The 26,775-nt window shown below is 42.2% G+C and overlaps 1 protein-coding gene across 1 annotated transcript in view; it reads right to left on the reverse strand.

Annotated features, from left to right (window-relative positions):
• Positions 1-26,775, reverse strand: part of LOC126252455 (juvenile hormone esterase-like) — a 128,740-nt gene that overhangs the window by 84,327 nt on the left and 17,638 nt on the right. The window contains exons 2-3 of the mRNA XM_049953350.1: positions 10,843-10,974; positions 9,360-9,504 (exon numbers count right to left, since the gene is read on the reverse strand). Of these exons, the coding sequence (XP_049809307.1) occupies positions 9,360-9,504; positions 10,843-10,974 (277 nt within the window). The remainder of the gene's footprint in view (positions 1-9,359; positions 9,505-10,842; positions 10,975-26,775) is intronic.

Consider the following 26,775-nt stretch of genomic DNA (forward strand, 5'->3'; position numbering starts at 1 on the left):
CTTGTCTACTTTGGACTGTCTCAGAAATTAAGTGAATGTGAATATGTCTGTAGTGAGATATGTGACAAAACGTTATGACCACCAACTAAACAGTATGATGAAACATATTTGGAACCGTAACACCACAAGACATGTGAGATGTTCTCATTAGACTGTTAATTCCATTCAGCAGATCATTAATTCTTCTTCACTGTCAATATAGGATAGCAATGTCATCAGCGAATCGTACCATTTATATGCTTTAAACTTGAATTTTAATTCCACTTCTGAACCTTTCTTTTATTTCCATCATTACTTTCTCGATGTACAGATACAGATTCAAAATTATTTCTATAGAACCTCGAATTTAGCGAGGTGGAGCGTGCTGTAAACACCTGAGTAACTTGAAACTGATCTCATCTGCGGAGACCTTTACGTGTAGCATCGGAAAAATAGAGGAAACTGATATTTCCACTCGCGAATACCGATGTCAGTGATGTAACAGATTCCAAATTATCGTTATAATTTACAAAGTCGACAAAAATGTTTCTGATGTTTAATAATGGTTCAAATGGCTCTGAGCACTATGGGACTTAACATCTGAGGTCATCAGTCCCATACAACTTAGAACTACTTAAACCTAATTAACCTAAGGACACCACACACATCCATGCCCGAGGCAGGATTCGAACCTGCGACCGTAGCGGTCGCGCGATTCCACACTGTAGCGCCTAGAACCGCTCGGACACATCGGCCGACTCTGATGTTTAGAGAACCAGCAAACTTGTCTTCCACCCGTCTTTCACCTGCTAGATGCACACACCTGCTAGATGCACACAACGATATTCCCTCAACTAAATAAAGGCGCGAAATGTGCAGAAGCAGTCAACCGGACAATTTACAAAGGAAGGGAACAATGGTCCAGTACAAACATACGTCGATATTGAATCTTTGCACGCGATGACGAAAGCTATCCTACACATACTAAGTATTATTTCGCTATTCGGCCGTCTAGAGGACGAAACGGTTAAGTCAGCTACATTCCTGAATCCCAAAAGGCCTCTTCTTTCGGACGGCTCGTGCTGTAAGCGGGAAACGTGGGTCATTCCAGCCACAGGCAACCGCCATCCATCTACATCTATATCTACATGGATACTCTGCAAATCACATTTAAGTGCCTAGCAGAGGGTTCATCGAAATCCGGTCTCGTACAGCGCGCGGAAAAAACGAACCCCTATATCTTTCCGTAAGAGCTGTGATTACCTTTATTTTATCATAGTGATCATTTCTCCCTACGTAGGTTCGTGTCAACAAAATATATTCGTAATGGGAGGAGAAAGTTGGTGATTTTCGTGAGAAGATTCCGTCTCAACGAAAACCGCCTTTCTCTTCATGATATCCAGCCCAAATCCTGTATCATTTCAGCGACAATCTCTCCCATATTTCGCGGTAATACAAAACGTGCTGCCCTTCCTTGAACTTTTTCGATGTACTCTATCAGTCCTATCTGGTACGGATACCACACCGTACAGCAATACTCTAAATAGGGCGGGCAAACTTAGTGTAGGCAGTCTTCTTAGTAGATCTGTTACATTTTCTAAGTGTCCTGCCAATAAAAAGCAGTCTTTGGTTAGCCTTCCCCACAACATTTTCTATGTGTTCCTCCCAATTTAAGTTGTTTGTAATTGTAATTCCTGGGTATGTAGTTGAATTTACGGCCTTTATGTTTCACTGTTTTATCGTGTAACCGAAGTTTAATGATTCCTTTTAGCACTCATGTAGATAACCTCACACTTTTCGTTATTTAGGATCAACTGCCAATTTTCGCACCATTCAAATATCTTTTCTAAATCGTTCTGCAGTTTGTTTTGATCTTCATATGACTTTATTAGTCGATAAACGACAGCATCATCTGCAAACAACCTAAGACGACTGCTGACATTGTCTCCCAAATCGTTTATATACATAAGAAACAGCAAAGGGCCCATAACACTACCTTGGGGACCGCCAGAAATCACTTCTGTTTTAGTAGATAATTTTTTGTCGAAACTACGAACTGTGACCTCTCTGACAGGAAGTCACTAATCTAGTCACATCTCTGAACCGATTTTCCATAAGCACGCAATTTCACTTTAAGCCGCTTGTGTGGTACAGTGTCAAAAGCCTTCTGGAAATCCAGAAACACGGAATCGATCTGAAATCCCTTGTCAGTAGCACTCAACATTTCATGCGAATAAAGAGCTAGTTGTGTTTCACAAGAACGATGTTTTCTAAACCCATGTTGACTGTGTGTCGCCGGCTGGGGTGGCCGAGCGGTTCTAGGCGCTACAGTCTGGAACCGCGCGATCGCTACGGTTACAGGTTCGAATCCTGCGTCGGGCATGGTTGTGTGTGATGTCCTTAGGTTAGTTAGGTTTAAGTAGTTCTAAGTTCTAGGGGACTGATGACCTCAGAAGTTAAGTCCCATAGTGCTCAGAGCCATTTGAACCATTTCACTGTGTGTCAATAGACCGTTCTCTTCGAGGCAATTCATAATTTTCGAACACAATATATGTTCCAGAATCCTGCTGCATACCTTTCTTCAGTATTGGTGTGACCTGTGCAACTTTCCAGTCTTTGGGTACGGATCTTCCGTCGAGCGAACAGTTGTATATGATTGTTAAATATGGAGCTAAAGTATCAGCATACTCTTAAAGGAACCTAATTGGCATACAGTCTGGACCAGAAGACTTGCTTTTACTAAGTGATTTAAGTTGCTTCACTACTCAGAGCAAATTTACTTTTACGTTACTCATGTTGGCAACTGTTCTTGATTCGAATTCGTGAATATTTAGTTCGTCTTTTTTGTGAAGGCATTTCGGAAGGCTGTGTTTAGTAACTCTGCTTTGGCAGCACTGTCTTCGATAGTATCTCCATTGCTATCGTGCAGAGAAGGCATTGTTTGTTTCTTGTCGCTAACATACTTCACATACGACCAGAATCTCTTTGGATTTTCTGCCAGGTTTCGAGACAAAGTTTCGGTGTGGAAACTGTTATAAACACCTCGCATTGAAGTCCGCGCTAAATTTCGAGCTTCTATAAAAGATCGCCACTCTTGGGGATTTTGCTTCTGTTTAAATTTGGCATGTTTGTTTCGTTGTTTCTGCGACAGTGTTCTGACTCGTTTTGTGTTTCAAGGAGGATTAGCTTCGTCCTTTGTTAATTTATTTGGTATAAATCTCTCAATTGCTGCCGTTACTATTTCTCTGAATTCAAGCCAAATCTGATCTGCATTAATATAATTAATTTGGAAGGAGTGGAGGTTGTCTCTCAGGAAGGCGTCAAGTGAATTTTTATCTGCTTTTTTGAATAGGTATTTTTTCGTTTATTTTTGGAGGATTTGGGGGTTATAATATCCAACCTCGCTACAACCCTGTGTTCACTAATCCCTGTATCCGTTTTGATGCTCGTTATAAACTCAGGGTGCACCCCTAGATAGAATCGTCCTAGGAAACTGGCCACATACATATTTGATCGCTATAGTTGCAATTAAATATTACGGTCTCAGTCTCAGTTAGACGTCATTCAACAAAGAGTGAAGTATCGGAAATACACCCTGCTGACGGCAGTGACTCGGGAAATAGTAATATCTGTACCATTCTTGTGACTTGACATAGTTTTCCCTTTGCTATTACAGTATTCCACGTCAAATCCATACCTTCCTTACGACTGGACATAGTCATTTCCTTTGAACATGACGGAACACACACACACACACACACACACACACACACACATACTTTATAAGCCTGATGCTCAAGGCGAAACTATCACGCACCCCATACTACTAAATATAATACTTCGCCAATAACTGATTGCCAGCGATACGAAGTAATACTGACCGAAAATCGGCGATGGGTGGACGTGTCTCATAAGTTTGTCCTAAGAGTGGTACCACTGCGTCTTAGAAAGAAAGGCATGATAGTCTTACAAAGCGCCTGATGTTAAAAATCACGATTGCAACAACTACTGTATGTTACTGTCTTGGTCCTGTAGGTACTGTCTTGGTCCTATAGGTACACACAAGAATCCCTGTTAAAAGCTATACTGGCTTTATAAATCGAGGTATGGCATTACCTCCAAATGATGTGATTTTTCCAGACAAATACCGTGATACTGAATATAGACGGTGATCACCGGAGTGTATATTATCAGACCAACAGTGCGGTTACACATCGCCGACCGTGTAGCCTCGTGATAAAATCACCGAATTTAGAAAGTGATTCATTTAAGGAACGTGGTATGAAACCAGTATTTGCAACTCCCTCATGCCGCCGCTTGACATTTCTCCAGTATTTGTAACACATTCTGTCTCGATGCCCTGTCAGAGGTTCTGTCATATATCCACTGGGCTCTAGGTAAAGGTTGATTGAGAAGGATCACAACCAGCAGATAGTGTGCTGATTGAGGTCATAAGATATGTATACTAGCTTATCACATCTCTAGTGTTGCCCTCTCCAGTGGATATTCTGTCTGGGATTTGGAGTCAAGTCCTTCCATTCAACCACATACCTGCATTGGATCCTATGGAAAAGACCTTTAATGATTACAGCCACTAGTGAATCATATTTATGGCACTCTCATATCTTGAAACGAGTCACCTTTTTCTAGCTTATCAGCTACAGTAAAATTTTAGATAGTCCCTATGGCACTTGCAACTGCTACTATTTATGCAGCTTTGCGCATGTGGTCGTTCCAATTTAAGTCGGAACTCTGCAGAAGCCAGGTAGAACTGTATCTACCTCCTTCTGCAGCCCATGTATAAACAGGCTAAGCTGAGTTACTGCGACAGGACTGTGTATTGACCATTCGAATGAAATGGGAACATGTTGTCATAGCTTCGCTAATATTGTACGATGCGTAAGGTCAGTGCCAAACAAAGCTTGCTCCTGCAACACGAGGTAATGTAAAAGACAGTACAGGATCTGAGTGAAGGACGAGGATTTTGCTACTGCATTGTGGTGCGTTCCCAAGTACCACAGCCCAAGTACCACAACCCAAAGCAGATCTGCCTCCCTCAGGGAGCATTCACGTCTATCACCCCAACATGCTATCATCGTTATTCTGTACCATCCAACAGAGAAAAATTACGAACCATAAAAGCTCCACTAACTTCATCCAATAGAGAACTCGATAAGATATTTAGCACATCTCTCTCCTCTCATATATCGAAAACAAATACCATCTGCAGACGTCGAGCACGTATGATAATCCTATTAAATATACAGATATTGATCCAGTACATGGACCAGCGTAAAGTTGCATCGCTTGCATTGTAGGAGGATGACTGTATCCTATGAACTGTACTGTAAGTCGGAAGAGACCCTCCCTGTGGCCCTGTGTCGTTGTTTGAAACATGTTTCTTTTTTCTGCTGTAAGACGCTATGTACACTGCCTTTTTTTTTTATTTTTCCGCCACGACTTCGAGATCTGTGTCAGATTCTAAACTGGCATTAACACGTTCTGATCCATTGCTTTTCACAAAAACTAGACGTTGCACAGTATAAGTCATGTTACTGTTACTACCATAACACACCTTATACACTCGATGGTTTTAAATAAAAGTCAGTTACAATATAAGGAAACTGGAAGAGTTTGGCGGCGTTGTGAAGAGTTTCCAAACTGCGGTCCGAAGGTGATTGACGACCTCTACATTTAACTCATCTGTCACAGTGACGGAATAGCTGATGACTCAGCATTCCATTTCGACTGATTCCTCATGTTGCAGTCTAGTACGTGATCATTGTTCCGGTGCTAGCCATCCCCAGAAGGTGTTACCCCTCCACCAAAATACTTTTTCCATCTTAAACAAGCGATGTCAGTCAATCATTATGTGGTAACCAACAGCGCACCAGTGGGCAGATGGGATGGAAAAGACACCGTCGATGTACTGTAATAATAAGCATCACAGTTAATAGTGCGAACAATTTTAGCAACATTACAGTAATTTCAACACCGATCAATGCTGCGACAGCATGTTTCCCAAATTCCGTATCATCGCTAAACCGCTCCTTCCCTACTTTGCGAGTATCATTACGAATGTAGATAGATGACTGTGCAGTACATCCATTCATTCTTAATTCTCAAACACATACATCATCAAAGTATGCTAGGCAGTGCTTTCTAGCACCTCGAGCATAGTGCATAATGTACGATCTGTTTCTATGCGCCTGGGAGTCACAGACCATTGTCGCAGTCTTAGAGACTGAAAGAACCCGTCGCATTGTCTTTGACCAGCCCACCCTGCAGCACTGTTACCGATTTAATCTGCAGCTGACCAGAAGTAGACCGCTACAGTCAACGTCTCGTGAATGAATGCAGTTAGCCGAGTCCTCGCCCTTCCAATTACACAAGATTTCTCCAGATGCACCCATGTCGAGGAGGTTAGCACCCCTTATCGATCTATAGTAACAGACTTGAAAGTTTGTGATAGCAGACGGTTAAGAAGAACAATAAATGGCTGGTTTTGTTGCATGTGGAGTTTGAAGCATTTTAACGTAAATCAACCACGCTATCAACTCCAACGTATTGTTCTAGAGTCTGGGATCAGTAACTGGTAAGAGAGAACATAAACTCACACATTCCTAAGCCTACAAGGTTCCGCATTTAAAACTGGCTATAATATTAGATCGCTCCAGATTTCGACCTATTAGTCGTATGGGTTGTAACGCTGTTAATACTCCAATGTAGGAAGTATATTTCTAGCGCATAACATACATCCTTCTTGCAGATTTCTGTACTATAAACTATGGTAAGAAACCGTAAAATGAAAAAACTATTTCCTTAAAATATCGATTCTGTGTGATACGTGCACAATATAGCTTTCCAGAGATGTATAGCGTCCACTGTTCGCACCCGATCACGGTTCAGAAATTATACTATGCCCACATCAGTCCTATATAAAATGATCGTTGCCGGCCGGAATGACCAAGCGGTTCTAGGCGCTTCAGTCTGGAACCGCGCGACCGCTACGGTTCGAATCCTGCGTCGGGCATGGATGTGTGTGATGTCCTTATGTTGGTTAGGTTTAAGTAGTTCTAAGTTCTACGGGACTGATGACCTCAGATGTTAAGTCCCATAGTGCTCAGAGCCATTAAAATGATCATTAGTAATGGAGAATATCTCTTACAAGGAAACAGATAAACGCATAGCAGCGGCGTTTGGCATGTGAAATTACACGTTATTCCGCCACCAACACTGTCTAAAGACCATCAGACGATCAAATGTATACATGGGAATTGCAGTGCCTGACAAACACCTATCGCTAATTTAGAATCATCTTAGTTATGAAACTGAAGTCTCGATTTTATACCCAAGGTGCGACAGGGGAATGGAGTACACCGCATAAATCTTTGGTCGTTTAGAGGAATGTGTCACGTTTCATCACACATGAGATGGAAGTCCTCTGATGACCAAGAGGTTTACTGTTAACAACCGCAAGTAGACATCACCGTAAGTTCCACACAGAACAAGCGGTTGCATATGAGTCGAACGCAGGCTATGTCACACAACTGATGCATCCTGACAGAATATCGGAAAAAAATGGTCAAATGACCTGCAGCAACATCTCCCTCCCTCCCTTCCTGCCGGCCGGAGTGGCCGTGCGGTTCTAGGCGCTGCAGTCTGGAGCCGAGCGACTGCTACGGTCGCAGGTTCGAATCCTGCCTCGGGCATGGGTGTGTGTGATGTCCTTATGTTGGTTTGGTTTAAGTAGTTGTAAGTTCTAGGCGACTGATGACCTCAGAATTTAAGTCGCATTGTGCTCAGAGCCATTTGAACCATTTTGAACCTCCCTTCCTCCCCCCTCTCTCCCCCCTCTCTCTCTCCCCCCCTCTCTCTCCCCCCCCTCTCTCTCTCTCTCTTTAGAATGCATCATCAGTCTACCATTAAATCGTAGCTCGATACAACTCCATCTCAACCGACCACTCCATCCACTCTCTGCCAGCCTTTAACACGTATACAAGTCAGTTTACAGGTAAGAATTCTTCCACACCAACCAGAAGACACGCAAGTACATCCTCAATTTCCCCACACTTCGGTGTATTTTCTCTTAATTTATACGTATTTTCGATCGTGTTTCGTAACTTTATAGATATTATGTCACTTCCATCCACGCGATCATGACATGACGTCTCGTCTCGTGTCCTAAAATTGCTTGTAAAATTTGTAAAACTGCCAATACCTAGCGCAAATGCACTATCTTTTCTGATAGGCAGGCATAGTATAGCAGTGTACTCGATTGCATCCAGTCCCCTCTACCCTCATATTCCACATTTGCAGTGCGTTTGCTGTGTTTTCTGTATGTCTATGTATGTGCATGTGTAGCGGTAATATTTTCTCAACGTACTCTCATAGAAAACATTGCTTAGCGTACTTTTACGGATATGATTCTATATTGGCATTTTTAATGTTTGAAAAAAAGAAGCAAAAGACAAAACATATGTTTACAGTTTTTTAACTTTAAAGTGATTTTGCCTCAAAAAACTGCTGTCTCATTCATTGTTTACCGAAGCTATTAAAATCTCACTCTATGTTCTTGTGTTAATTTTGTGTTTCGACACCATGGACGGGTCCGTAAAGAAAATTATGTGCAAGCAATAGCACCACAGGCTGCACAAGCCCCTTAGGCCAACGATTGCGAAATGCTGTCCACTTAATTTCTGTTTGGCGCTTTGTATTTTAATCTTCTGCAGTGAAACAGCATCAGCATGCGCCACTTTTTGTGTTCGTAGACTATTACAATGTCATATACTAGTGCTCCGCAGCATCCGCTGGTAGGTTGTTGAATGACTTATTTCGTTTCACTGTCCACATTTATAAGTATTTTGTGCTAACATAGATTAGTTTCTTCTTCCTAGTTAAGTTCTGATTTACAGTGCAGTTCTGTTTAAAATCAGCTCTGATTATCACGTTTAACGTCAGTGAAAATAGAAATAGAAAAAAACAGATGGGTAGCAATTGGTTCGAAGAGTGTTCAGTCCTTCCTTTCTGGAAGCGACAAAGTAGATGGGCGAAGGCTTAGCTCGAAACTTCTTTTGTTTAAAGAGCTATAACGGGGTAATAGGTGCGAAATAATTGACACCAAGTTATAAGTGACAAACATGTCATTGGTAAAGGCCGTCAGCAGAACAAGCATAAGAAATTGGAGGATGAGGGCAGTAACAAGTAATAGGTCGTTCTTAATCTGGTTTGGTATCTAGTAAAGTACCTACATTACCAGGGGATAGTTGTTTTCCTATCATGGAGTGCTGCTGATAGAGTAGACAACCGCTTTTGCATTTGAAACCTCCAGTTTCCCTAGTTATTGATGCTTTAAATCACTGTGGAGTCTGTTTACTTACCTAGAGGCCCGAGGCGATAGTTTATGGTGACGAGCACCACATTTTTGTCGATGAGATAGCCTGCTTCATACCCTGCACCGGTTCCTGATACCCAGCCACCACCATGAATCCAAAACATCACTGGGAACAGCTCCGCAGGTTTCAGCTGAAAATCAGTAAATAGGTATAACTGTTACACCCATTGCAGGACACTTCGTTAGTGGTTTTTGTTGAATTCCCGAAAAATAGCCACAATGGTAATTACTTTCATTAAACGTTTCACTTATTTTCACATACGTTCATTCACATTTGTATATTTATAAAAAGTAAATCTCTATTTTATTTAATAAATTAGGTCCATATTCAAACTGACTAGATTTTGGACTGCCTTCCTGGGCAAGGTTGTGATGATGGATTTCTGTGGTTATTTTCCGTCAACCTGCTGTAAAAAACCAGACTGTATCCGCATCGTGTAGGAGATTGTGATGACAGTATGTGTAGTACGGTGTTTCAATAGGTGAACTGAAAGCAGAGGATAAAACTCGATGACACAAGGCAGTCTACTTTTTTAGGATAGCAAGTTGGCTGTCCACATAAATATTTGCATCCGACGCATCCAAACGAGTGCCATGCGTCCTGCCATCAGTACATCATGCACTGGTAAGAGATTTGGAATTTAACCCAGGACATCGGCATAAAAAGGGCTTATCGGAAATAGTACACGTTAACTGTGGGCTGTGTCTGTGCATGTGTGTGTGTGTGAGAGAGAGAGCGAGCGAGCGAGCGAGCGAGAGAGACAGAGAGAGAGAAACAGGTTTATAGGAAGAGCGACATGAGAGAAAGAGGTGGAAGGGAGGGAAGGAGATCAGGTAGATCGAGAGAATTATTAATGCAAGAGTACATATTTTATATGCATCATTATTTCATTTTAACACATGAATAATTGTATTTCTAGTGATCCTATTTTTTCGTTTTATCTATTAACTTGTGGTGCCGTATATAACTGACATACTACATGTTCAACTACTTTGTTAGATACGTATATCTTAAATAATATTTGTGTCACTAAAGCAGTATTGATTATTAACGTAGTTGTATTTGTATTACTGTTATGTCATCAATTTAGGGTTTGTACTAAATGCCTCTGATTTATCTTTTAGCTGGCTAAATGGTCGTTAGCTGCCGGAGGCCAAATAAATAAATAACAGAGGCATTTGTCTTCATTTGTTTTCTGCTTTCTATAGGTCATTTGTAATAGGAAGAAGCTTGCGGTAGAAGAGATGTGTTCCTCGGAAGCGAAGATAAAAAAGTGCTCATAGCTCTTAAGGTATACGTTTTAGAGTCCATGTTTACTGGACATTTTCGTTTTGTTTTTGCCCATACTACCATCTCTTTTATTTAACGTTCTGTATAACATTTTTCACTTATCTAGTACGACACAATGCACAGACAGATATTCCATTTACATTACTTTGTATTAGTGCACAGGATAGAGTAAATGTACCTCTGGAGTGAAGACGTTCAGATACAGGCAGTCTTCCCTTTCATTAGGTCCCAACTGGTTATTCTGTGGACATACAGGCCCTCGAGCTGTGGCATCACGGATATCCACCCAAGGGTCTGGAGGCTGAGGGCTCTGTAACAAAAATAAATAAGTAAATTACAGAACTACATTACTTGGCTCGATTTCCTTTCACAAAATTCATGTATGAAAAGGATCAGCTGTAACTGATTTTCTATTCAAGTAACCATGGCAACATTGATCTCGTAGGCTGTGTTGGAAGAAAATGTATCTCGGTCCACTTCCTTACATCACCAACAAAACAAATGATTAAATGGTTGACATGTAGGATTTCGCTATAATTTCCATGTATTTACAGTTGAGCGTTGTTGCTAGCTGATCGGTAATAAGGCAGAATTGGAGAACAAGAACACAAGTTGTATTTCAGCTGTGCATGGCTCGTGTTCATGCCATTTATTGTTTGTCATCTCCTATTACAGTATTGCCGCCTCGTTTTCTTATTCCATTTACTGGCGTCACTAACTCCCTCCCTTACTTGCCTGTGAGTGGCAGCAGCAGCGCATATCGATAAGGGCACTGTCGTACCATCTCTGGAGCTACCAATAGTATTTCCGGGTCTGGTGTGTCTGGTAGTCAATAGGAGATGGACCAGCAGTGTAGTCGGGCTGCAGCAGCCGTGAAGTCGGGGAAGGAGCACCGCTGGCGACACACATGAACTGTCCGGTGGAGGGAGATGGGAGCAGGACGACTGTTGGTTGGTCGGTCGGTTGGTCGTTTTATCAGCCGGCGTGCATTTGGTCCTTTCACAGTTTCCGGGCCTGGGCAGTCGGTCGGTTGGCATGGAGCAGCAAGGAAGTCGCCGTCGCGCGGAGTCGGGCCGGAACTGATGCCGGCGTGCACACACAGTTGGATTGTGAGAAGCTGCTTGCGAGTGCTACGAAGTTCGCCGCCCACCGATCTTGGACATGAAAGTTGAGTCCTCACTTAACTTACTACAGAGGATCAACTGTTTAAATTTCTTCGTTTGATCCTGGTTGTCGCTTTTGGGACATTCCCGCGAGCAACAAAGTGTGTATATTAAAGTCAGCCAAGATTCCAGCCGTCTTACTGTGAAATTTAACTTAATGTATACCCTGTTTTGGAAGTTCACCAGCGGTATCTTCTGCCTTGTGGCCGTTGACGTTGCAGTCACCTGCCCTGGTCGTTGACGTAATTTTCGGCAGTGAATTTTCCTCGTCGTGTTGTTGTTGTCCAGTGCGGCGTGTAGTTAGACAGCTGAGGTGTTATTGGTCGGTGTGGGCGCCAATATTCTGTGTGTCTTGCATTGAAATCTTGTGGTCGTTTTACTGGTTGCGTGGAGCGTGACTGATTTGGTTGATTGGTCGGTCGGCTGTGTGCCTGTGGGGATGCTTCCAGATTAAAAAGCCGTTGGACAGGCTGCCTGTCTCACCTAAACGAGCGTTAGTGTTACAATCCCAGGCCGATCCTTGGAAACTTCTGAGCGCCGTTCCTTGTTTGTTATGTAGTAATTTCCCTGTTTGGATTTTAGTTATTTGGTTGATGTGTGGCCTTCAGCCGAGTTTTAATGTCTCTTAAATTATGTCCTTGTCTAGCCCTTAAGCCCTAAGATTGTTATTATTTTCGTTTTAAGTTAATGCCTTTTGCCTTTTTGACACTCTTCTTATTGCCTAATATGAGGCCTCCAGCCAATTTCCATTAAAATTAAATTCCTAAGGCCTTCAAGCTGTTTAGATCGAATACTTAGAAAATATTCTTGAGAGCAACCTCCAGAAGAACCTTGTATTTCAATTTCTTGTTTAGGCCTCGTGTCTCGGAGTTTTAGTGTGACCTTCAGCCGATCTAAAGTTAATCAAAGGAGGTCAATTAAAGTTTTGAGTGTTTTGCGTCCTTGTTGTAATATTGTGTGTTGATGAATAAAGTTTGTATGTTGAGTGAAACTGACAGCAACATATTTTGGCCCCTTTCCACACCCTAATCCGCTCTGCCCTGCTAGCGCAGGCGTTTCAGTATCCTTTAGCGTGACAATTAGTTTACAACGCCTCCCCTCTATAAACGGCACTAGGGTCGCTAAGGTTAACAGCCTAGCCGTACACGTGTGGGCTGTAGGTGGAAGTAAACTGTATCAGGTACACATCACAGGATCCCATTTGCTCAACATGCGTCTTCTAATATCGAATTCCTTCCAGCAGAAGATTTCGCTCAGTCGAGTCTCCATTTACGATGTGGTGGCTGAATCCGATACAGGAAAATGCTGTTGTGCCTTCCACTAAAGAGGGCATAAATACGTTTTGAGGGATGTCATTAATTTGTAGAGATTAGCAGTTCCTGTTTCAGCACAGTTCAAAATACGACCAAAAAATATTACACAAGATTCCACATGACTGCTTCGCGCGACACGAACTTGAGCTTCTACAGAGATTAACAACACTGCATATGTACGACGAGTAATAACTGTCGTAAGAAACTGTACGACAAGTAGTATAGTTTTGTAGAAGACATGCCAGTGTTGTAGGTCCCATATTTACGAACGTTATAGAGGTTTCTATCAAACTATAAGCAGTATTCAGTGTTAATGATTTTCCCAGTTCATCAACCTTCTGCATGGCCCTTTTCTGTCATGATTATTACCAAGTGAAACATTATTCAAAGACATATTATTTAAACTAAAATATCTTGAATACACTTCCCACTAAAACTTAAATTTCGCTAGTTAATAAATAGAGAAGGAGTGATAAGTTACTGAGGAAAACATTTATTGCATTTGAAAAGTAAATCTAAAATAATGGCAAAGTGAAGTGATTCATTACATTTAAAGGAAAGTGAAAACTTTTTATATCTTCTGCAGATATATTAGATGATATTAGTTCAGGACCCTGTGGTCTAGGGTAGCATCTTTGATTAGTAATCAAATCGATCTCGGTCCTGGGTACAAAAACCATCACCGCTTTGGTTAATAATTAGCATCGGAAACCATAGGCTTCCGGCTGAAGAAGTCACCCTAATTCCGCCAACGGTCTTGTCGAAGAGGGCAGAGGAGGAGACAAAGGTTCAGGGCGCTCTCTTGTCCTTTGGGTGGGAAACTGCCCCTAAAGGCGGAAGAATCAGCAATGATCAACTGCAAGAGGATGCAGAAGGCAATGGAAACCATTGCATTAAATACCCATAACCTGTATCCACAGGACATGTAGCCGGTAATTGGAAAAAGTGTCACTGTGATCTCTTCATTGGCAAAAGATTCCGGAATAGTCCCTCAATCGGATCTCCGGGAGGGGACTGACAAGGGGGAAGTGAATATGAGAAAAGGTTCAATAACCAACGAAAGGATAATGTTCTACGAGTCGGGGCGTGGAATGTCAGAAACTTCAACGTGTTAGGGAAGCTAGGAAATCTGAAGAGGGAAGGGCAGATGCTCATTCTAGATATAGTTGGGGTCAGAGAAGTGAAATGAAAACAAGAGAAGGATTTTTGGCCAGATGATTATAGAGTAATATCAACAGCAGCAGCAGTCTAACAGGAGTAGGGCTCGTTATGAATAGGAAGGTACGGCACGGCGTGTGTTACTGTGAACAATTCAGTGAGAGGGCTGTTTTTGTCCGGATCGACAGCAAACCAACACCGACAACGATAGTTCAGGTATACATGCCGACGCCGCAAGCTGAAGATGAAGAGATAGAGAAAGTTCATGAGGATACTGAAAGGGTAATACAGTAAGTAAGGGGAGATGAAAACCTAACAGTCACGGAGGACATGAACGCTGTTATGGGGGAAGGAGTAGAAGAAACGGTTACAGGAGGACATGGCCTTGGGTCAAAGCTAATTGCGTTCTGTAAAAAATTTCTGCTGGTAGCAAATACTCTGTTCAAGAATCAGAAGAGGAGGGGGTACACCTGGAAAAGACCGGGTGATTTGGGAACATTTCAGAATGTTAAGAATTAAGAAACAGATTACATCATGGTCTGACAGAGATTCCGATGTCAGATACTTGGTTGTAAGGCGTACCCAGGAGCAGATAAAGACTCAGATCACATTATAGTACTGATGAAGAGTACGCTGCCGGCCGCTGTGGCCGAGCAGTTCTAGGCGCTTCAGTCCGTAACCGCGCGACTGCTACGGCCGCAAGTTCGAATCCTGCCTCGGGCGTGGATGTGTGTGATGTCTTTAGGTTAGTTAGGTTTAAGTAGGTCTACGTCTAGGGTAACGATGACCTCCGATGTTAAGTCCCATAGTGCTTAGAGCCATTTGAACCATTTTTGAAGAGTACGCTGAAGTATTAGAGATTAGTCACGAAGAATCAATACGCAATAGTAAGGAATGACGAGAGACGCTTAAATTTCTGTAGGGCTATAGATACAGCAATAAGGAATAGCTCAGGAGGCAGTGCAGTTGAAGAGGAATAAACATCACTAAAAAGTGCAATCACAGATGTTGGACTGAAAAGCATATGTACAAAGAAGGTAATTACGAAGAAACCGTAGATAATAGAAGAAATACTTCCGTTGGTAGATGAAAGAAGGCAGTACAAAACTGTTAAGAGGAATTCAGGAATACAGAAACATTAGTCGCTGAGGAATGAAATAAATAGGAAGTGCAGTGGAACTAAGAGGAAATGACTGTATAGAAATGTGACGAAATCGAAAAAGAAATGATTGTCGGAAGGACTTACTAGGCTTAGAGGGAATCAAACCAACCTTCGGTGAAATTAAAAACAAGGATGATAACATTAAGAGTGTAACGGGACTTCTACTGTTCATGCAGAGGAGAGAGCGGATGGATGGGAAGAGTACATTGAAGAACTCTTTGTCTGATGTGATATATGAAGAAACGGGAGTCGATTTAGAAGAGAGGGTTGCAGCATTAGAATCGGAATGTAAGAGAGCTTTGAAGGACTTAAGAAAGCATAGATAACATTCCATCAGAATTTATAAAATCATCCGAGAAAGTGGCAACAAAACGATTACACACGTTGGTGTGTACGATGTATGAGCCTGGTGATATTCCATCTGACTTCATCCACACAATTCCGAAGACTGCAAGTACTGACAAGTGCGAGAATTGTCGCACAATCAGCTTAACAACTCAAATATTCAAGTTTCTGACTAGACTAAACTACAGAAGAACGGAAAAGAGCATTGAGGATGTGTTAGATGACGATCAGTTTGAGTTTAGGAGAGGTAAAGGTACCAGAGAGGCAATTCTGACGTTGCCGTTGATAATGGAAGCAAGACTAAAGAAAAATCAAGACACGTTCATAGGATTTGTCGACCTGCAAAAAGCGTTCGACAATGTAAAATAGTGCAAGATGTTCGAAATTCTGAGAAAGAAGTAGGGGTAAACTACAGGGAGGGACGTATAATATACAATATGTGCAAGAGCCAAGAGGGAATAATAGGCGTCGACGACGAAGAACAAAGTTCTCTGATTAAAGACAGTGATATAGTCTTTTGCCCGTGTTGTTCAATCTGTACATTGAAGTAGCAATGATGGGAATAAAAGGAAGTTCCAGGAGAGCGATTAAAATTCAAAGTGAAAGGATCTCAGTGATGTGATTCGGTGGAGACATTGCTACCCTGCGTGAAAGTGAAGAAGAATTACATGATCTCCTGAATAGAATGAACAGTCTAATGAGTACAGAATAAGAATTGAAGGTAAATCGAAGAAAGATGAAAGTAATGAGAAGTAGCAGAAATGAGAAAATCGAGAATAATAACATCACCGTTATTGGTCATGAAGTAGATGAAGTTAAGGTATTCTACTACCTAGGCAGCAAATAACCAATGACGGGTGGGGCAATTAGTACATCAAAAGCAGACTAGCACTGGCAAAAAGGGAATACCTGGCCAAGAGAAGTGTACTAGTATCAAACACAGGCCTTAATTTGAGGAAGAAATTTACGAGAATGTACGTAAGAAGCACAGTAATGTATGGTAGTGCAACATGTACTGTGGAAACACTGGTACAGAAGAAAATCGAAGCATATGAGATTTGGTGTTACATACCAATGTTGAAAATTAGGTGGACTGATGAGGTAAGGAATGAGGAGGTCCTGCGCAGAATCGGAGAGGAAAGGGATGTGTGGAAAACACTGAAAGGCGAAGGGACAGGATGATACTACATCCGTTATAACAGCAGGGAATGACTTCCATGGCACCAGAGGAAGATGTAGAGGGCAGAAACTGTAGAGGAAGACAGAAGTTGGAATAAATCTAGAAAATTGTCGAGGACGTAGTTTGCAAGTGCTACTCTGAGATGAAGAAGTTGGCACAGGAGAGGAATTCGTGGCGGGGCGCATCAAACCATTCAGAAGATCGAGGACTTAAAAGAAAAAGAAGAAAAAAGAAAAAATCTCGCGATTTCGGTGCTGTCTAGATTCTGTGTTATTATTCTGTGAAATCATGTTGAGTTTAAATTCTATGTAATCTGGTATGGAATATTGATTCGTGATAGGTTTTGCTTCTGAAAACCTAACAACAGTCAACACTATCGTCAGTGACGTTTCTGTCTATACCGGACTATATGTTGTTAGTAACAAATCAGTATTGGTTTCCCATAATTCTAGTTTTCAGTACAAAAATACGTAAATTTTTCATGCAGTTAACGTGACATTTTCATTTGACCTTGCACGTGTGCATTTACCGGTGCCATGTCAACGCATATCATTAATTGTTACGTAACAGATTCAGACAAACTTAGAGAAATTTGTATTTTTTGCCAAGACCTGAGTTGGCGACAGTAATCATCATTCTCTGATTAATATTTCAGTCAGTCTCAGTTACGTAATGAATTATGATCTCGGCTAACTATATATAAGTAATTCACTTGATTAGAAAGTTTCTTTTAGGTCGCTGTTGCGCAGTGAATTAATTTGCTCAATAATGATCAGTTACAATCTTCCTGGCATCCATCGGTCAAAGTTGACTCTTCCGAATCAGTGCCCTCTGCAGTATAGAATATTAGGTTACTTGTGTCATTAATATACTGTAGAGCGCTGGGGGGGGGGGAGGGGAGATATATCATGCAAAAAGTCATGCAAATAACCTTCTCAGATGGTAAGTGTGAGTACTATCGCTCAATCAACGTAGTAGTTCGTGCATCGCTTTTTCCTAACTAGAATAATATACAGAAAAGTGTCAAAAAAACCTTGACAGTATCTTAGATAACTAGATGTTTGGGTTTTGGAGTGAGGGTGATTCAGCGGCCCTTCTATGGGTTTTATGCAAGCTGCAACGCCTTCAAGAACAACGCGTAATATGTTCAAATTTCCTCCGTCACTACATGTAAACTATTAAATCTACAAAAAAAAAAAAAATGAACGGGACCTTTTTGTAAGAAATTTAATGCAGTTAAATTTTGTACAGGGATACATTTTCGCTGGAGGCCACGTTTTTCGAGTTATGCAAGAGAAACGCGTTTCAAGATAACTTTTGTACGTTTTTATAGAATAATTGGGAAACTAGAGCCTCTAGCAAAAACGTATCCCAGTACAAAAGTTAACTAGATTAAACTTCCTATAAAATGGTTCTGTTCAATTTTTTTTCAATAGGACTAATGGTTTGCGAGTAGCGAGGTAGAAAACGTTAAGATTTTGCCAGTGGTATTTGGAGGCGTTGCATACTGTCTAATACCTATAGGCAGGGTTAGCTGCATCACAATACATACAGGCTGTGGCGCTTAAATCCGGAGAAATGAAACTTTTTTTTTGAAAGAAAATTTATTATAACAAAATACAACTGAAAATGAGAATCCTTTTAAATATAATAAGTGGTATCTTTCAAGAGTAACATTACTCGATGTAACTCCCTACAGCCCCAGTGACCACCTCCAATATCGTCCAGACGTGATCGCACGCACTCTTTAAAACAGCGCTGTCCATATTCGCGAATGCTGGTTCCTTATCGGTGCGTAGAGATGCGACATTAGGGTGCCACGTCTTCCTGGTAGCTCTTTCGACTACGCTCGAAACATAGTAGTCAAGGGGGGTCAAAACCGGGCTATTGGGCGGCCAGAACTTCTTTGACCATAACATGTTCACGTTATCCGAGAGCCATTTTTGGGGTAATGGCTCGTATGAGGTCCTCGTCTGCCATCCGACGCATTGTTCGCTCGCTCACATTCAATACTCATGACAGTTCCCTCAGTGATTGCCCTGAGTCCCCCCAAATCGGCGCCTGAGCCTTTTCGATGACTGCCTTACTTCGTGACACACGTTTCTTCCAATGAGGTTTCCTCGCCGGGTTAGTAGAACCTTCCCCAGACTTCTCAGACGCATTGTACTTGGCCACAATATCGTAAACAATTGATCTCGGGTACCCGAAGAATCGGATTGTTTTAGTCGGCGAAAGCCCAGAGAGAAGACTTTCGACAATCGCGGCTCTTCGGCTGTACTCCGCACTTGTCCGTAACATCCCGGTCGCTTTGAGTTCCTGACTGTTTACTAGATGCCTATGGCTTTCAAGAACCCCACTCGCGACCTCTGGCGGAACTATTATATCGCAGGAAATTAGAATTGAAATTTGTCCGGATTTAAGCGTCGCACCCAGATTATAGGGAAGAACCGAACTGAAACTTCAAGGATTCAGAGGGTACGTGGTGTTATTGTAATGTATACAAAAGAATTTCTACGGTGTAGCACACAAGGTAAAAAAAAGATTAGGTAATGAGATGAACAGGAATGGCACGTTTATCCAGAGACAGTAATTATACCACCACGATTTCTGGTGGTCTCCTGTACTTTACTAAAGGAGGGTCGTTGTTAATAGCAAGGTGTCTGTTCACCACGGACGGCAGTGCATGCCCTGCAACGTGGTCCCATGATGGCTGATTGGTCAGGAGTTCTTACATACGACGTCCCATTCCTCCACCAGCGCAGTTGAAAATTGCTGTACGGCCGTTGGTGCATGTGTTGCATTGCACATCCCACACGAGCTTGATGCAGATCTCCCTCATTTGCGCAGTTCGATGCAGTCGCGCATTCACATCCATAAAAATGAAGCCAGCGCCGAATCCACCCTTGATAAGACGCACATGTGGAAGGAGTACAGTGTGACAATAACACTGACCCGTCACTGTACCGGTGTTCAAAGATTTGGAGATCGGTATGCCCATGCAACATTATGCCTTCCCACACCATAACATCAGGACAGTGGAAACGATCAATTTCGACACCGTTTCTGGGTGCACTACGCACCCTCATTTCTGTGTGCGTCACTGCGTATTTCCTTCCGTTACCTTGTGTACCATACAGTAGCAGTTATTTCTGTGTATGGTCTAAGTTCCTCTAACTATGTTACTTGGGAGTGATGCGTTTTGCAAAAGTTACTTTCGACCCTAAGTATTGCACACCAGTGTTGTACGATATTGCTTTCCTTCTGGCCTGGATATTGCACTAATTCGGTTGGTAAATATGTCAAAAACAGTTTATCCTCCCTTGTGACAAGCTATTTTACAACTGTCGTAACAGTTCTTTGATATCCTGATTACTGTCACTGACACGGTGTTGATGACCTAGCTGGTCCCAGACAAATTGTATCGGCCACAGATCTGGGAATCTTGCTGGCCACACGAGTACCTCAAAATCCCACAGACGGTTCCGAGAGAAAGGTGTAGTGATTCTTCCGTCGAGAAATGGCACCACCATACTGGCGTATGAGAGATAACACAAGAGGAAGCACGGTACCCGTGACTTACAGTTGCGCCGTCAGAGATACCTCAATCAGTACCAGCCGTGACCTGAACTCATACCCGAACGCTCCCTACAGCATTACGCCAGCAAAAACGCCACTGAGTCTTTGCAAAACATTAAAGAATGGAATGTTTCTCCAGTCGCCGTCACCTCGTCCACTATGGTCATCAGGATTAGTGCAGAAACAGCAATTTATCGCTGACCGCAATACGACGCCATTCATTAGCAAACTATACTTACTTGTCGCGGCACTATTCCAAACACTGCCGCTTGTGTTGTGGTATTCACGCCAATCTAGACATGGAGCGGAAACAGTTCAGCTACTGCTGATCTCCAACAGAATGTTGCCGAATTACTTGTGCTCGGATGGCAGGCACAGACGTTAAGAGGGTATGATGTGGTCAGCGCAGAATACGGCGATCTCACCATGTCGTGACAGAAGTGATCGACCAGAATCTTCACGGTGAGTATACCTGCCCTCCGGTTCCCATGCAGGCTAACATAGGGTTAATGTCACATGCGATGCCCCACGAATCTGGATATTGCTCGATTAGTTCTGCCAGCCAAATGGAGATCCACAATGAGGCCCCTTTGAAATTCTGGCAGATGCTGAAAACGCCGTCTCGCTTAGTACGCAGGATCTTATTGTCCTTTACAATGCTCACTCAAAGTAAGACGTTTTAACGTCCCTTATACACCCTACCAGACCTGGCGACAACACTAAACACGAAAAACAGTCATGTAGTCTGGTGTCGATTCTAAAAGTCTTAGAGAATGTAACTTTATCTGAATACCCGCCGATGGTGTACGCGTGTACGAAGTCACATTGACATCGACTATATCTTGTGAGTGCTTCGCCTTTTTTGTTTGTCATGCAGAATATATCGTTATATCGTGAAACTAGAGCGCTGATAAAATAAAATAATATTCTGCCACACACTTTTCGCACTGGAATAATCAGGCGGGCAAAAATTGCACGTATAGCACAGGAAATAACAAGGATATCCAGTCAAGAACCTTAGTCCATATCCTAACAGTAAAAAGCACTCAACCAACGCTGACAGCTTAACACTGGACAGACAACGGATAGACACGATCAACAGTAAGACACTAGCTATATGAGCACTCTGAAGTAAGTAAGGCAATGAAAATACAACAATAGCAGGCAGAATAAGCAATAAAATGATTCGTACGTGATTGACAGCCGAGTTCAGAAACGTCAGCCAACGTTAAGAGCTTCTTAAGAGCGTAATTTTCCTGCTTAGTTAGTGTCCCAAGGGTCACTGCCTTAGCCGGCCGCTGTGGCCGAGCGCATCTAGGTGCTTCAGTCCGGAACCGCGCTGCTGCTACGGTCCCAGGTTCGAATCCTGCCTCCGGCATGGATGTGTGTGATGTCCTTAGGTTAGTTCTAAGTCTAGGGGACTGATGACCTCAGATGTTAAGTCCCATAGTGGTCAGAGCCATTTTTGAACATTGCCGTATCGAAGGTACCTTCAGTACTGGGCGGGAGGGTTTGCGTGCTGAAGTTGAGGGCTATGCCGGCGGTAGCGTAGCTACTGGCAGGGTCACCCAAGCCGGTCTCAACGGAGGAGCTAGATGAAATCTGTCCCACCTAGGGAAGGGGGGAGGGGTCTATATAGGTGTGGTGAAGCCAACCCTCCTAAGGGAGTAAACCCTGATATCAAATCCTGGTCCTCCAAGTTAGGGGTTGGGTCAATGGGCCAGCACCCCATTATCCACAAAGAACTTCTACAATCTCGAGAATCTAAAGCGGAGCCTCGGAAAGCGTATAGAAACTCTTTACGACGACTATTGGCAATGAAAAAGACAATGAGAGTTGGTACATGGAACGTTCAAAGCCTGACAAACACACCGAAATAGAGAGTGAAATTAGTCGACTGAAGGTGGACATATATTATTCTGTCAGAAACAAAAAATAAGGGACAAATTTTCGGTCTGGGGTTGATAAACATAAACGAGCAAAAGCAGTCATTTCCATTGTAACTAACGAAGCTCTGAGCGCTTACGTCAAGGACTACGCATTGTTATGCGCAAGGATTGTCACTATTACCATCAAGTTATATGGCATTGAAACAGTTATAATAGGAGTGTATGCGCCAAACGACGATGCAGTACAGCAAACCAAAGACCATTTGTACCAGAAATTAGACCATCTACTCAACCAAGTCAAAAAGAACCAAGAAGTAATAATAGCAGGAGATTTTAATGCGAGGGTTGTGTCACAAGCAAATAATGCAGTAATAGGAAGATATGGAGAAAATGTCATTAATAGTTCTGGAGAAAATCTCGTACAATTGTGTAACCAATATGACTTGAAAATTCTGAACACACACTATTCACATAAAGATATCCACAGATATACATGGGAGAAACCACCATTACAGCAGAAATCAATAACTGATTACATCATTACCAAGCAACGGCCAAAAATTGTACTTTAAGACTACAGAGTCATTCGGGGAGTCAAATGGCTCTGAGCACTATGGGACTTAACTGCTGAGGTCATCAGTCCCCTAGAACTTAGAACTACTTAAACCTAACTAACCTATGGACATCACACACATTCATGCCCGAGGCAGGATTCGAACCTGTGACCGTAGCGGTCGCACGGTTCCAGACTGTAGCGCCTAGAACCGCTCGGCCACTCTGGCCGGCATTCGGGGAGTCAACTGTAGGTTTGATCACTACTTAGTTTTAGCAAAGTTGACATACCAATTCAGGAGAAAACCATCAACAACTGAACAAGTGGCTGACCACGGCAACCATGAGAAGTTAGAGCAGGCTCCTGAAGCAGTTCAGCATTAAGGATTTATTTCAACGTAGATTAGAAAATGAACTAAAAGCGATTCCAGAAGATGACAATATTGAAGAAGATATGAAAATATTAAAAAAACATTTACAAAAATTTCTCTTGCGGTACTAGGTACTAAGAATAAGAATCTAGGCAAACGGGGTCCTCCACGGATGTCTGATGACCTAAAGATGTTGATTAGGGAAAAGAAAAAACTCTACAAAAAATTGTTATCAACTAAATCACTACAGGACAGGCAGAACTACCAGACAGCAAATTACGAATTAAGAAACAGAATTAAATTAGAAAAGAACAAGTTGTGGGAACGGAAATGTATTGAAATTGAGAGACTAATAGGTGAATCAGAAGCAACAGACGTGCGGAGGACAGTTGCCAGTATGAAGAAAACACAAGTAAACAACGCAATTGACAACCTAATTTCCTTAAAGGAATGGAAAAATCATTATGTATAACTTTTAACTGAAGAAAGGATTCAGAATGGAAAAAATCATATATGGTTTCTATTTTCAAGAAAGTAAATAGAAAAGACACAAACTGCTATGGAGGAATTAGTGTAAACTTTACAATGAACCACTTATTTGGCAAGATAAAGTTTGAAAAAATTGGACAAAATGTTGGCCACCATATTGGGGAAGACCAGAGCGGGTTTAGGCAGAGCAGATCATGTACAGATAACCTATTTATTGTACAAAAACTAACAGAGAAATTTGTAGCAGTATGGAAGGAGCTATGCATTGCCTTTGTAGATTTAGCAAAAGCTTGTTCAGTTTATATGAACAAGTGGCTCTCCGAATTTCGAAGAACAGCTGCAGAGGAATAGGAATCACTGTCAACGATGTACAGATATTCTCATTAAGTTTTGCTGACGATCAAGCTATTATAGCACAAGATGATTATGACTTTGAGTTCATGATACGACGATTATATTAGGAATACAACAGATAGGGACTACAAATGAGTGTAACAAAAAACAGAGTACCTGGTAGTGAATAGTGATGCTAAATTTGAAGAACACATCAATGACGAAGCAGTTATGACACCGGTAGAGGAATTTAAATATCTCGGAGCACATATTGATAAAAATGGTTTGGGCCATACAGAAATAAAATATAGAATACAGCAAAGCAGAAAAGTGTTAGGGTGTATGAATTATTTTTGGTGGGATAAGAATATTTCCAACAGCAATAAGAAAAGAATAGGTAAGATAATGGTTGAATTAGTGCTATGCAATGTATCAGAACTAGGGATCTTAAATACAGATCTCAAAAGAAGACTAATAGCTGTGGAAATGGATTATTTGCATAGAGTGCCAGAATATCAAGAATCGAAAGAAAAACTAATGATGAAGTAAAAGCTAGAATAAAGGCAAATGATATAGTGATAGAGTTGAAAGAAAATCATTAAAATGGTATGGACATATGATGAGAATGCCAGATCATCGGTGGCCAAGGAAGGTTTATGAATGGAAACCACCCAGCAGAACTAAGTGCATAAGACCACGACATTCTTGCACAGACCACATAAATGAAGTAATGTAACATCACAGCATCGGTAAGGAAGATGTGCTGGATAAAGAGGCTTGGCGGAGGATAACGGGAATACAACAAGATGGTCACTTCAAACGCAGTACCTTTTTGTAGCAAATAGTGTGAAATTATTCTTGAGTTTCTCCCAGCGTATTTGATAATCAAAATATCCACGGGTGTGCTGCTGGTCTATAGTGTCCAATGGGCACAATATTTCGGCGATCATACGTTTCGCCATCATCAGGTGAACTGACGGACTGAGCTCCTGTGAATGTGCCGGCACAGAGATCCGTACGCTATGTCTGCTCAGCATGGCTGCCTTCACTTAGCCGCTGCAGCTACGAAAGGCGTGTGACCTTGAATGAGCTTCGCCTGGCTGCCGCTAGGGCTCGACGGATCGCGCTCTAATTTTAACAGAGCGCGATCCGCTACTAAAAATCCCTTCTGGTCGGGCGACGCCCATCCGGTCGGGCTCTGATTGGCTGCTGCGCGTTCTTATCAGCAGCGCCGTCAGGCGCTGCGTCACAGCCTGCATGGAGGGGGCCCAGACTCTGTGCTGAGGCAGCTGCACGCTCATTCGACTCGAGGCAGCCGCACTGTACAGACAGCCATGCTTCAATGTATCTGAAGATACAGAAGCACGTTTATAGTGTTGTACACACTTTTATTTTTTAGTTTAGCTTAGGGTGCGGGAGTTACGACTCCCGGGGAGGTGGGTGGGTGTTTTTAGTTTATTAACTGTACATGTTCTCATATTAAATTACATTATCAAACTACTACACATTGATCTTGCCAAAAGCCGAGAAGCGATTGTTCTTAGTTTTGTAGCTCCATGGTTAACTCTGGGATTGTCTCTGGGTGCTCTGGGATGCTCTCTGGGGTTCTCTGTGTTCTCTGGGTACTCTTGGATGCTCTGTTGGTACTCTGATTACTCTGCCAGTTCCCTCTGAGCAGCCATAGCGTACGGATCTCCGTGCCGGCACGTTCACAGGAGCTCAGTCCATCAGTTCACCTGATGATGGCGACATGTATGATCGCCGAAATATTGTGCCCGTTGGACACTATAGACCAGCAGCACACCCGTGGATATTTTGATTAGTGTGAAATTAAATTAACGCTGTTGTAACAGAACGCAATGAATAGAACAATGAATTAAAAAACAAGAAATGTTACTGTCTTTTTTTGTGCCATCAGTCTTCTGACCGATTTAACATGTCCCGCCACGAATTCCTCTCGGGTGCCAAACTTTGCATCTCAGAATGGCAGTTGCATCCCACGTCCTCATTTATTTGCTGGATGTCTACTTCTATAGTTTTTAACATCTTCAGCTCCCTGTAGTACCATGGAAGTTGATCGCTGGTCTTAACAGATGTCCTATAAATGTGTCCGTTCTTCTTGCCATTGTTCTCCATATATTCCTTTCCTCGTCAACTCTCCAGAGAACCTCCTCATTCCATACCTTAACAATATACCTAATTTGAAACGTTCTTCTGTAGCACTAATCTCAAATGCTTCAGTTCTCTTCTGTTCCGGCTTCCTACAGTCCATGTTTCACTACCGTACAATGCTGTGCTCTAAACTTACATTCCCAGAAATTTCTTCCTCAAATTGAGGTCCACCCCAGTTCTGATGTTTAGTTTATCGCTATTCTCATTCCTTTCGTCTTTCTTGATTTACTCGCAGTCTATATTCTCTTCCCATTAGGCTGTTCAGTCCATTCAACAGATCCTGTAATACTTCTCCAGTTTCATTGAGCTTAGCAGTGTTATCAGTGAATCTTATCACTGATATCCTTTCAACTTTGAGACCTATTTTTTAAATCTTGCACTTGAATCTATCTTTCATTTCCTTCATTG

The sequence above is a fragment of the Schistocerca nitens genome, chromosome 4, assembly GCF_023898315.1.
Source record: "Schistocerca nitens isolate TAMUIC-IGC-003100 chromosome 4, iqSchNite1.1, whole genome shotgun sequence".
NCBI classification, from domain to species: Eukaryota; Metazoa; Arthropoda; class Insecta; order Orthoptera; family Acrididae; genus Schistocerca; species Schistocerca nitens.